The sequence below is a fragment of the Physeter macrocephalus genome, chromosome 7 (assembly GCF_002837175.3).
Source record: "Physeter macrocephalus isolate SW-GA chromosome 7, ASM283717v5, whole genome shotgun sequence".
NCBI classification, from domain to species: domain Eukaryota; kingdom Metazoa; phylum Chordata; class Mammalia; order Artiodactyla; family Physeteridae; genus Physeter; species Physeter macrocephalus.
Window position 1 is genome coordinate 54,068,327 of NC_041220.1, and position 12,295 is coordinate 54,080,621.

The 12,295-nt window shown below is 39.1% G+C and overlaps 1 protein-coding gene across 2 annotated transcripts in view; it reads right to left on the bottom strand.

The window, feature by feature from the left end:
* Nucleotides 1-397: 397 nt before the first annotated feature.
* Nucleotides 398-12,295, bottom strand: part of NIPAL1 (NIPA like domain containing 1) — a 24,181-nt gene continuing 12,283 nt past the window's right edge. For both annotated transcript variants that reach the window (XM_055085999.1, XM_007115205.3), the window contains exons 3-6: nt 10,104-10,160; nt 5,866-5,956; nt 4,126-4,286; nt 398-3,590 (exon numbers count right to left, since the gene is read on the bottom strand). In XM_055085999.1, coding sequence (XP_054941974.1) covers nt 2,971-3,590; nt 4,126-4,286; nt 5,866-5,956; nt 10,104-10,160 — 929 coding nt within the window. In that variant the 3' untranslated portion in view covers nt 398-2,970. The remainder of the gene's footprint in view (nt 3,591-4,125; nt 4,287-5,865; nt 5,957-10,103; nt 10,161-12,295) is intronic.

Sequence of the window (12,295 nt, forward strand, 5' to 3'; positions counted from 1 at the left end):
GGAAAATGACAAAGCATTAAAGTGCAGATTTTTTTTTTAAGCCTCAGAATTTTCTTTTTAATTGCAAGGGGTATTTTTGCCTTTACGTAAACTTAACTTCAAGAAACTCAAAACTGAACTCCAACAAGCATAATTAAACCACATTATTTGATTGCAAATGAAAAACATACAGAAACATTAAAAGTTGTAAACTTTCTAAAATGAACAGTATTTATAAACATTTGAAAAATAGAAAATTTCATGATCATAGTTTTTCAAAACATTTGAAAATATTTCATATATATTCATTTAAAGTACTTTTCCACAAAGTTTTGTTGGAATGTGAAGATTGCATTTAGTTTGATTTTATTAGGAAAAATAAAATATTTTTGTCAGAATCATTTTGTATTGTTGTTGAGATAGTATACTAATGGAATTCATTTTCACTTGGATTATTAAAAATGAGCTAAGGTAACACAAATTGAAAAAAAAAAGAATATATGAAAACTGGCAACTAATGGTCCTTACTTATATAGTACTGAGGCTATGAGAATTAAAATGTTGATTCAAAGAGAACTAAATTGTATTAAATGCCTCAATATCAGGCATGATGCGGGTGCTTTCCACATATATGTATTTGATTTCGTACTCTTAAAACAAAAATGTTAATTTAATTGCATGTTGCCAAATCTAGAGGGTTTTATGAACATTCTGAAATCTGAACTAAAAATAAAATCATTAACCATTGACCTAAGAATAAAATTGTAAGTTGAAAATAAAATGAAACTATTATGTTTATAGAATTAGGAAAAGCTTTCCATTTGGCTGTGTGAGGACAGCTTTGTGATCCTTAATGACATGTGTACAGATATTCACATAATAAATCTTAAGGTATCTATGTGAGATAACGTATACATCTTAAAATATATACATATGAGGGGCTTCCCTGGTGGCGCAGTGGTTGGGAGTCCGCCTGCCGATGCAGGGGACGCGGGTTCGTGCCCCAGTCCGGGAGGATCCCACGTGCCGCGGAGCGGCTGGGCCCGTGAGCCATGGCCGCTGAGCCTGCGCGTCCGGAGCCTGTGCTCCGCAACGGGAGAGGCCGCAACGGTGAGAGGCCCGCGTACCGCAAAAACAAAAACAAAAAAACAAACAAACAAAAAAATATATATATATACATATGAGACTACCAGTTAAGACTAACACAGTTAGTCTCAATACAGGGATCCAGCATTTTATTCCTCCTTAGACAACATCTTCCTATTTGGGAAAAAGTACTCTGGGTTTCGGATTTGCAACATTTTAGTTTTTCAATGCATATGCCCACCAGAGATTTTTAGAGTTTTTCAAATATTTCATTGTTTCTCAACATATTTCAGCTCATTAGATCTTTCTCAGACTTTCTCCTGGGTGTATGTGTCAACACCAGTTCATTTTCCAACCCAGGGTACACATGGGTTCTTGTGTTACAAGAACCTTTAACCTGGGCACAATATACCAAGGGCAAAGCTTTGTCACAGGTGACGTTGAAGAAATATCTGACACTAAGGTACAGTCGAGTGGAGGACTACCCCAACCTCAGGTTGGATGCCATTAATTTCCTCACCAAGAAGGTGTCCTGGAGAAATCAACAAGAGTTTTCAACAGAAAAAGAGAAACTTAAAAGAATTTCTACAACTTTTAGACACTACTTTTTGAGAGAATACTTTTCTACAAACTTGCGTTCATAGCTTATATATCTGTTATACAATTAAGGTGAAACAATCAACACAGTAAACATATATCTGACCTGAGGTATCAACCCATGAATCTTCTACGGATCATCAATTTTCAAAAGTTTAGAATGCACTGAATTGCACTCAACACGAAACTATGCCGAAGAGACTGCCAGCACTTTAGGGCTTTGCAATCATCTCAGGTCATCACCGTGAAAATCAATCACAGTTCAACCGAACTGGGGAAATGCTAAAGTCACTTTAATAGAATTCTGAAGAAAAGAATCTACTATTATTACTCAGAATAGACTTGAGGTAGATTACAAACAAACAAACAAAACTATTAACATTTGACATTCGAAGAGAATAATCCAGTCGACCTGAAGAGTTTTTGTTTGTTTTTAATGTCATAATTTTTTGGTTAGGATTTTTTTTGAGAGAAATAAGTTAGTCTAGAAATAAGATAGCTAATTTCTTTTCCATTAAATCAATGAGAAAAGATTAATGGATTAATCTATCCATAAACGGTAGAGACCACCAAAAATGTTACTCCTGCCATGCACCTGGAGTGAGATAGGAAAATTTTATGTAGGCTTTAATATGAAAAGGTATTTTCCTGTAGTATTCCCTGAGTTTTCTAAGACGTTAACTCGCCTTCCTATTCTCCTCAAACTCCTCAATAAGTTAACAATTTATAAGCCCTTCACGGGCATGTGTGTCTTACACATTCTAGCCCACCAAGCAGCAGATTTCCAACATGTCTATTTTTTTCTTTAGCTACCTAGTTTAGAAAGAAGGAAGTTGTAGAAGGTGGGAGGCATCAGTGATCTCGCTTCTCAGTTTTAATAATTTGAAACTATGACTCATTAGAGAATGGTGACTGATATTCTGCTTATCAGCACACAGTTGTGTTTACCTATGAATTACTGAGAGACTAAGAACAGCAGCCAAAGAAATGAAGAGCCACCTGGCAGAGCCAAACATATTGTGACCAGAAGAAAGAGATTATTCTGAGAGTTATCTAACTCTTTGACTTCTTTCATGCTTAGGGAATATTTCAAGTTTGCAGAAATGAAAAACAGCAGAAGCCTTCTGGAGGAGGATCAAAACTTTGATTTTCAAATTTGATGGCCAAAAATAAAGGCATTTTTATTTGGCCTCATGTCTAAATTATTAGTTAGAACTTTAAAAATGCCAGCTTTCCTAATAGTTGTTCCAAGAATCAGGTATTCCTTCTCCTCTCCAAGTGTCTCTTAGCGGTTAAAGTTCAGGGTTTCTAGCGACTTTGATCATCAGTCCTGCTAAACAAGGTAATGTCATCATCAAATCCTGGGGCTGAACATTCTACATTCTCTAGTAAGACGTATTTGTCTTCATTGCCATTCAGAGAGAGCACTTCTTTCTGAGTAGTGGATGTCAAATCACTCCAGGTAATGTCAGTGTTTTTGAAAGCATGTAGAAGGAAGATGCCATTGATAATGGTGAAGAACCCACTCAAAGTACCGATGATATCTCCAGCATTCATGCCATACCATTCTTGGAATAAGATGGCGGAGCAAGTTACTACCATGGAAGTGAAGAACACGTAATAAATTGGAGTCACAAGAGATGTATTAAAGGTGTCCAGTGCCTTGTTGAGATAGTTAATCTGTGTTGTCACTGAAAGCACGAGCACAGCCAGCAAAACAAAGACCAGGGGATGCTTATAAATGGGCTTCCATTCCAGTAGTTCCTTAATGGCAATTCCCAGGCCCTTGACAGAAGAAACTGAAAATGCTCCAATCAATGAACAGATTGAAATGTAGACCAATATATTGGTCTGTCCTTTCTTGGGAGCTACAATCAAAATCAGCACCAAGGAGATCACAGTTATGATCACAACAAAGGAGATAAATCCTGTTAGGAGGAGAAAAGAATTAGACTTCAGAAAATGCTAATAGGATCAAATCTTTGTGAAATCTTTGTTAGTCATGAGTTTAGGAGCCTAGGTGTTTTAGAAAGAGACGTGAGATTAAATAAAAAAACAGGAACAACAACAACATTTTACTGCATGGCTCTCAATATTTCACAATGGACTTTCACAGACATATCATTTGAACCTCACAGACAACACTATGAGGTACAGCAGGTATTGTCTGACTGACTTTTTATTTTCAGAGGGAGAAAGATGTGAAAGTTTGGGTTGGAGTATACGTCTTTTCCCTTTTCTATCCCCATCTCTTCCTTTCATTCTGTGGAGGGGAAGCATGGACACAAAAATAAGTTGTGTCACCTTTTCAGAAGACTTGTATTACTCGGTCAAAGCATACTGTACCTCAACCCACAACTAGGCTTCTAGGAAGCCTATTACAATATTATTACCAATTCATTTGATGAGAAGAGAAAGTGGAGCAGAATTTGAGTAAGTGTTTCTTTTGGTTGAATCACAGACCTGGGTCTCTCAATTTCATTTCCATTTCATGCAGAGAAGTGACTTCCTCTTCTTGTGGGGCATGGATAACCATCACAGTTGACCCCAATATACTTAATATGCAGCCTATTTTCCCATGAATGTTCAAGTGCTCATTTAAAAAATAGGAAGACAACAGTGCACTGTTGGAAGAAGAAGAAAAAAAATCACCCTTGTTCAGTTACCTTTGGATTCCATGGCAGCTCAGACGTCGCACTGGGGTGCGCACCAGTCAGTATCCCAATCAACTGATTGGAATATGCTATGTGACACTGAGAACCCTGGTTGGCTGGCTGGCTTCCTTCCTTCCTTCCCTCCCTCCCTCCCTTCCTTCCTTTCTGTGTGTGAAGTTCGTTATATATTACTAAATTTGTATCTAGAAAAATACAAGTAATTAATCAAGTCTGCTTAATTGCTTTTATAGTTAAAAAGTTATAATAGGCATTCTATACACCTGTAATCTTCCCATGACCTTCTAAGAGGTCCCACTCAATTCATTTTGAATTTCCCCATTTTCTCCTGTAAAGCCAAACAAAATGGAAGGACTTTTACATCTTACTGGCATGACACATTTAGAACATGTGTGCTCATGAAAGCTTCACAGAAAGATATATACCTAAAGAAGAATTACTCTGCTCAGGGCCAATATCTACCTGGTACACCCAAGTGCAACCATATGGGTTGTCAAAATATTAAAATATTTCCCTACCAGCTGCTATTGCTCTGATACTTTCACCTATTCACTACTCCCACTACGTTGTTGCCATGGCCTCAGGAAGTTCTAGATTGGCACCACCATGGACACAGATTATGCCATCCTGCCGCTCAACCAGTAGGCCCACTGTGGCCCCTTCTCCTGATGCCCTGGCACTCCCACCAGGGCATTATCAGTATCCATTTGCACCCTAGACTATGGTCAATTACCAGGTGCTGAGAGTCACCCTCATGTGGCCACTGATGAGGACTGCAGCCTCAGCAAAAAGTGCTACTACCGATATCTACCATTCACTAGTAGCCAGTGTTCTAGTGCTTTCTGTATGGACTCACTCACTTCTCACAACAATCCTACAAAGAAGGTGAAAAGAAGTGGTTAGGTTTAGTCATAAGCTTTCTTCTAGAGGTTGGTAATGAATGGAGATAAATGGAAAAGAAAAAGACAACAAACAAAACAGCTGCTTAGTTACAAAATAAAAGAGTTCATGGGCTCATGGAACACATTCATTTGGAATCATAATAAAGACCAACTCAGAAATATTAGATCCACTTTTTATTGACAGGAAAATGATTCCTGTTTCCAGTACTCAAAGAAACTAAGATATCTCCAAACAGAAGTATCCAGCAGACAATGCAAGAGTTGTAGTGAAAGTTGAAATTTAACCCGAACACCATGCTTTCTAAAGTCCTCTGACAACTACGGTCATTAGCCACTATGACAACAGAAAGCATTAAAAGGGCTGTGGCAATTTGTTCAGGTGAGAGGGGAAAAAAAAGTCTGCTTGGCTCCACTGAATCGTCACAAATAAAACACACAATTACTTTGAGTTTTGCGGGAAGACCATCTATTTCCTGTTTCTCCTGCTATTTATTGTATAGTCTTCTCACATTATTTTTGTGATTTTCAAACTTCTGTTTTGAGGTATGCTTAGTAATCTGTTTCTTGTGGGTTAAGTTTATCATGGTATTAAAATCCCTCAGAAGCCAAGTTCCTTATTGCTTACGTACCTTATGAGAACACTCAGAGCGCCCAGTGGAGTGACCAAGGTGGCAGGTGCAAAAGCATAAGCTGCAAAATTCGCAGCCTCGCCTGCTCCCACTGGAAAGCAAGCAGCAGTGTTAATATAAAAGAGAGGCTTATTTATCCTATGAGAAAAACAACTGACACATGCAAAGCAGTAGTCTTTTATCCCAAAGACACTCATATATCTAATGGAAAGGAATAATTTAACTTCTTTTAGGGAAGGTGGAGAAGGTTTGGTATTAAAAGGATAAACTGTAATTACCTGGTGATACAAACTCAATTAATGCAAAAAGTGGCCACAGAGGAATATCTATTTTAAATGACCTTCAATAAAGTTTTTAGTTACTTTAGAACCAGAAACATATTTGGTCACTCTGATGAAATCTAGAAGAGGTAGCTTTGGAGTAAGTAAGTAAGAATGATTGTTTGCTCAAGAATACCTACTGCTATGCAAATTAACAATAAAGCAGCTTGTAAAATTAGAATGCTTTCTAGAGATGTACAGTCTAGGTAGGGGATAGGCAGAGATGCCTACCACGGGCCTGTGTAGTCAGGCACCTCTGGATTGCAGATGATCCGCAAGTAAGTAACTGTATCTCAGTAGCTCAAGGATATCCAAGCAGCTCTTTGAAAGTCCTAACAACATGCTCCTGGAATCCTTATCTGAGGAACTCCAGGCTTCCATGAGATAGTGTGATGCAATTAACTTCTAGAGTGAGGGAAAATCCTTCTAAGAGTTGGGCCCTTGAATTGGGGCCAAATTATTCTCATGGGTCACAACTGAATGCTTGCCCACAGAATGTAGTATTTCACGCTGTAAACTGTGCCAAGCAGACACATTGTAGAGAGAGCTCCTGGAACAGGCAAAAGACACCAGCACCCATTTTCTTTTTCCCTCTGGCTGCTATCCACTCCACCCCCCAAGCCTGACCCCAGCCCCAGCCAAATCTACAGGAGTAATCAGCTTTAAAATATCATAAAACAAATAGAAATAGAAGGGGCTTGAGCAGAGGAGAATTCAGCATAGAATTGGGGCAGAGGCTGACAAAATCCAAGCATTAACTGATGGAAGTCATGAGGGTCAGAAAAGGTCAACGTCGGGAACATGGGTTCGAGCCCTGGTCCAGGAAGATCCCACATGCCGCGGAGCAACTAAGCTCGTGCGCCACAACTCTCCGACCGTAGGAGACTGATCTCAAGAGCAACAGTGGTAGTTTTCTCAGAATAGTAAGTAATGAAATAAAATTCATATTTTTTGGCAAGATGAGAAAAATTTAAACATAATTTTTTGGGGGGCCCATCTGGGCCTCCTCCCTCCCCTTTAGTGTGTGTTGTGCGTCTGCATTAACCAGACCTCCTTAGGAGATAACCTTCCTTCTTAATCTCATAAGGGCCCACTACTCTCTTTGTAAGCGCAGCTCTGGATTGTGTAAACTGTCCATTAGATGGCATTTAATGCCCCCTGTCTCAAGAACTTATAACTGTGCTTTGATCTCTAACAGGCGGAGCAGTTCTGTTTCCGAGAGGCTGTTCCGGGGTTATAATCCTCAGTTCAGTGCAAGTAGAATTTTCCATTTTTTTCTTAGATCGACTGATTAATTTTTTTCATCGACATGTTTTCTTGAATACTTCATTCTTTATATTTTTATCATTATAGACAGCTTTCCAGGAACATACTGATTTCATAATTAAAGTACTGTATGTTTGTCACTAGATAAAATCTCTGATGTTGAAGGCTTGTGCTTTTCACTCTTCAATACTGGCAGAAACTTTGTGCATGGTGACACGAAAATTACAAGCATAGCCATATAATAGTCTCCTTCTACTTTCATTCTGTTGTGTGGGTAGAGGGTGGAGAGATACGACAGAGAGAGAGAGAGAGAAAAGGAGAAAGAATCATCCAAATACTTATTTGGAATCTTCCCAGCACAGTCCCTGACAACATTTACTCAAATGAAATAAGAAAACAGATGTGAAAACACCTTAAAAGCTGAAAAAGCTATACAAATTTAAATTATTTTTATTCACCATACTGTAAGCAGATAGGGTATGGGATTCCCGGAGGAAGAGAACCAGATAGAGCTTTTTGACATAAGAGAAGCCATTTTAGGACTAAGCCTTTTTTTGATCTAAGCCTGGCCACAATGATTGCCCTGGAACAGGTCTCAGTAATTAATGATCTTAAGGGAACAAAAGAACAAACTGTTATCAGGCAAGAGAAGTAACAACAGCAAAGATGATAAATCAGTTGTAAAGACTCCCAGTTCTGTTTCAACGGTAAAGATTAGCCTGAAGTACTTCCTTGAGCTATTTTGCAGAATTTAAGTCCCCTCAACCACCAGATCAGCTTGAACCCAAGGGACGATGATGTTGACCTTTTCTTTTTCTTTTTTACTTAATTGAACCATCGTGCTTCCCCAGCATATATAACACTTATTTTTTAGAAGTTGTTTTTTTTTAAGGTATTATAATAATTATTATTTTTAAATTTTTTAAAATTTATTTTTGGCTGTGTTGGGTCTTCGTTGCCGTGTGCGGGCTTTCTCTAATTGCGGCAAGTGGGTGCTACTCTTCGTTGCAGTGCACGGGCTTCTTGGTGGTTTCTCTTGTTGCAGAGCATGGGCTCTAGGTGCGCAGGCTTCAGTAGTTGCAGCACGTGGGCTCAGTAGTTGCGGCACGCGGGCCCTAAAGCACACAAGCTTCAGTAGATGCAGTGTGTGGGCTCAGTAGTGCTGTGCGGGCTTCAGGGCGCGTGGGCTTCAGTAGTTGTGGCTTGCGGGCTCTAGAGTGCAGGTTCAGTAGTTGTGGCGCACGAGCTTAGTTGCTCCGCGGCATGTGGGATCTTCCTGGACCAGGGCTCGAACCCATGTTCCCGATGTTGACCTTTTCTGACCCTCATGACTTCCATCAGTTAATGCTTGGATTTTGTCAGCCTCTGCCCCAATTCTATGCTGAATTCTCCTCTGCTCAAGCCCCTTCATGAATATGCATGTACTTTTAGCTTAAAACTTTCCTAATTTTGCTGTTTGGGGAGACACTGCTTTGGGAAAGATCCCTAGTGTTCCCCTTACTTGCTGCAAGTAATAAATCCTTCCTTCTCCCAATTTCTGACTTGGTTGTGTCTTTTGACACCCATCAAGAGATAAACCCAGTTTTGTTTTGTTTTGTTTTGTTTTTGTGGTATGCGGGCCTCCCGCTGTTGTGGCCTCTCCCGTTGCGGAGCACAGGCTCCGGACGCGCAGGCTCAGCGGCCACGGCTCACGGGCCCAGCCGCTCCGCGGCATGTGGGATCCTCCCAGACCGGGGCGCGAACCCGGTTCCCCTGCATCAGCAGGCGGACGCGCAACCACTGTGCCACCAGGGAAGCCCCAAACCCAGTTTTCAGGTAACAAGCCTTTTAGATGCCACCATTTATTAAAGAAAAGTTATCCAATTCTTTCTTGTAACAGGATCTCAAAAATACTGAAATGTCTTACTTAGTACAGGAAAATCAATGGAAGTTTTAAGGCTTTTGGCTGCAGATATGGCTGGAAGTAGTGTGAAACTACAATTTATGAGGTCCTTTCCCTGGAAGTTTTAGGCTTGGGATTTGAGAAAGTTCAGAGGAGTTAGGAGGGAGATATAAATCTGCAAAAGTGCCTGAGGGCGATACACTGCCTTCTTACTGGACATCACATTAGCGTTTAGAAAGTGCTTTCACCTCATACAGAGTCTCATTTAATCCTCAGGGCAAGTCTAGGAGGAAGGAGAGTGCTGGCAACCTTCATCTTCTCTCCATTTGTTCAGAGCTAAGCAGTCCAAGGGGACTTTCATTTATCCATATTTTGGTCCTGGCCAGGAAAGTGTACCTACTCTATGCAGCGAGAACAGTCGCGTATTGAATTAGGAGCTGGGAAAATGTGGGAGGGAAGCATTTTCCTCAATTGTTATAGGGAATAAAATACAAGAGAAGGAGAAGTTTGTGATAAAATATAAGATTTCAGACAATAACTTTTTTACTTGCATTCCAAAACAGTATTGAGAATGTGGAGGTGGGGGGAAGAAAGAGTAAAACTTAATTCTAAATACATGTGATTTATTTTATATGTAAGACATTATGCCCACACAAAAATTTCTAAACTTAAATGCCATCCTTACCACTTAGATAAATTAATCAATTTGAACAATTGCGTGTACTTTATCATTTTACAAGCAAACACTATTCTCGGCATTAAGGACTTACTTGAGAGTAATCCTGCCCACCAGAGCCATTCCTTGAGGTAAGAATATCCACCTTGTCCTAGGAAAATGATACAGATAGAAATTAAGTTCTACAGTGGAGGAAGAGGGTTTGAGGAATTAACTTCTACAAAAGGTACCGGAGTATGGTTGGAAAACACAAGGCTTAAGGCCTAGTCAGTATATCTCATCTTCAGCTTATTTACTTGGTCATTTCCAGTAAATCTTCCATTTAGAAATCTTCTAAAGCTTTCTTTATATTGCCTTTGATTTCTACACAAAGTCAGTTTTTTCATTTGCAGGAAAATTTTATTTAGTCATCAGGTTTACTACTGTCTACTGAAAAGAAATGCACAACCTGAAAGTTGAGAATTATGCTTTATTCGGTGGACTTGCTGAGGACTTAAGCCCAGGAGGCAGCCTCTCAGACAGCTCTGAGCGACTGCCCTGAATAAGTAAGGGAGGAGCCAGGATATATAGGAGTTTTTGCAAAAACAACAAACAAACAAAACAGGTAGTTGGAACATCAAAAGATTACCATTAATTAAAGAAAATGAATTTAGCACTTTTCTATGTATGGGAAGATGCAAGAGTCTGGGCTCATTGAAATCATTCCTTTGATATGCACCTTAACTATCTAGGGCCAGTATCCTGTTTTCTCCATCCTGAACGCCCTCAGGGTGCACTGTCTGTTGGTGGCTGCAGTGGCTAATGTTGGCAACACCCTTTGTTTACTGATATGGCAGGTTATATTCTTTGTCCACACTATATTTATGCCATTCAGATGTGGACATAGAGTATTATAAGCCCTAACTACTTTGTTTCAGCCACAGTTAAAAAATTAAAGACAGAAAACCAGAAATCAGAAATTAGATTGGTACCTAAGGAGGACCTTAAAGGGATGAAGATGGTTGACATAAGAGCTTTTGAGATTTTGGATAGTCAATGAGAGAATAGCCAGCATTAGCCAGCTGGATTCTACTTATTCTCTACCTTGGCACATGAAATTGAATTTGTCTAGTCTACTGAAAAGGACAAAAACCTTTCCTAAGATATTCAGAGAGTTATCTTCCCACTCTGTAATTTGTGAGCTTAAGTCATTGTTCTGATTGTTTTAGAAATTGCAATTTTCTCACCAATTTTAATATACTTAATGCTGTGAACTTGACCTATCTGATTTTGTTATAGGTAAACTAAAAAGGATATATTAGCTGTGAGGATTATGTTGCAAAGCAGTTAACCATGTTTATTTATGATTTTCTCCTTATAAAATTTGCAAATAACCAAACTGGAAAACTAAAATATGATTTCATATGCTGTTTTTAAAAAACTTAATATCACAAATACTTTCTCAGCCCTTAATGATTGAATGAATAGTCTAAAATCTGGTCTATTATATATTATTATTATTAATTTAACCTGTATGAGACCATATATATATATATGTATGTATATATATTTTTATGTTTGTCTTCTGTGTCTGTGAGTCTATTTCTCTTTTGTATATATATTCATTTGTATTATTTTGTAGATTCCACATCTAAGTGATTTCATATATTTGTCTTTGTCTGACTTACTTCACTTAGTATAATATTCTCTAGGTTCATCCATGTTGCTGTAAATGGTAAGATTTCATTTATTTTTATGGCTGAGTAATATTCCATTGTGTTTATATACCCCATCCTTTTAAGCCAGTCATCTGTTGATAGGCACTTGGGTTGTTTCCATGTCTTGGCTATTGTCAATAGCGCTGCTTTGAACATTGGGGTGCATGTATCTTTTCAAATTAGAGTTTTCATCTTTTTTGAAAATATGCCCAGGAGTGGGATTGCTGGATCATATAGTAGCTCTATTTTTATTTAAGGAAACTCTATACTGTTTTCCACAGTGGCTGTACCAATTTACATTCCCACCAGCAGTGCAAGCATTCTGACCAGTGTGAGATGATACCTCATTGTAGTTTTGCTTTGCATTTCTCTAATAATTAGCAATGCTGAGCATCTTTTCATGTGTCTATTGGCCATCTGTATGTCTTCTTTTAAGAAATGTCTATTTAGATCATCTGTCCATTTTTTTTTTTTTGCGGTACGCGGGCCTCTCACTGCTGTGGCCTCTCCCGCTGCAGAGCACAGGCTCCGGACGCGCAGGCTCAGCGGCCATGGCTCACGGGCCCAGCCGCTCCGCGGCACGTGGGAT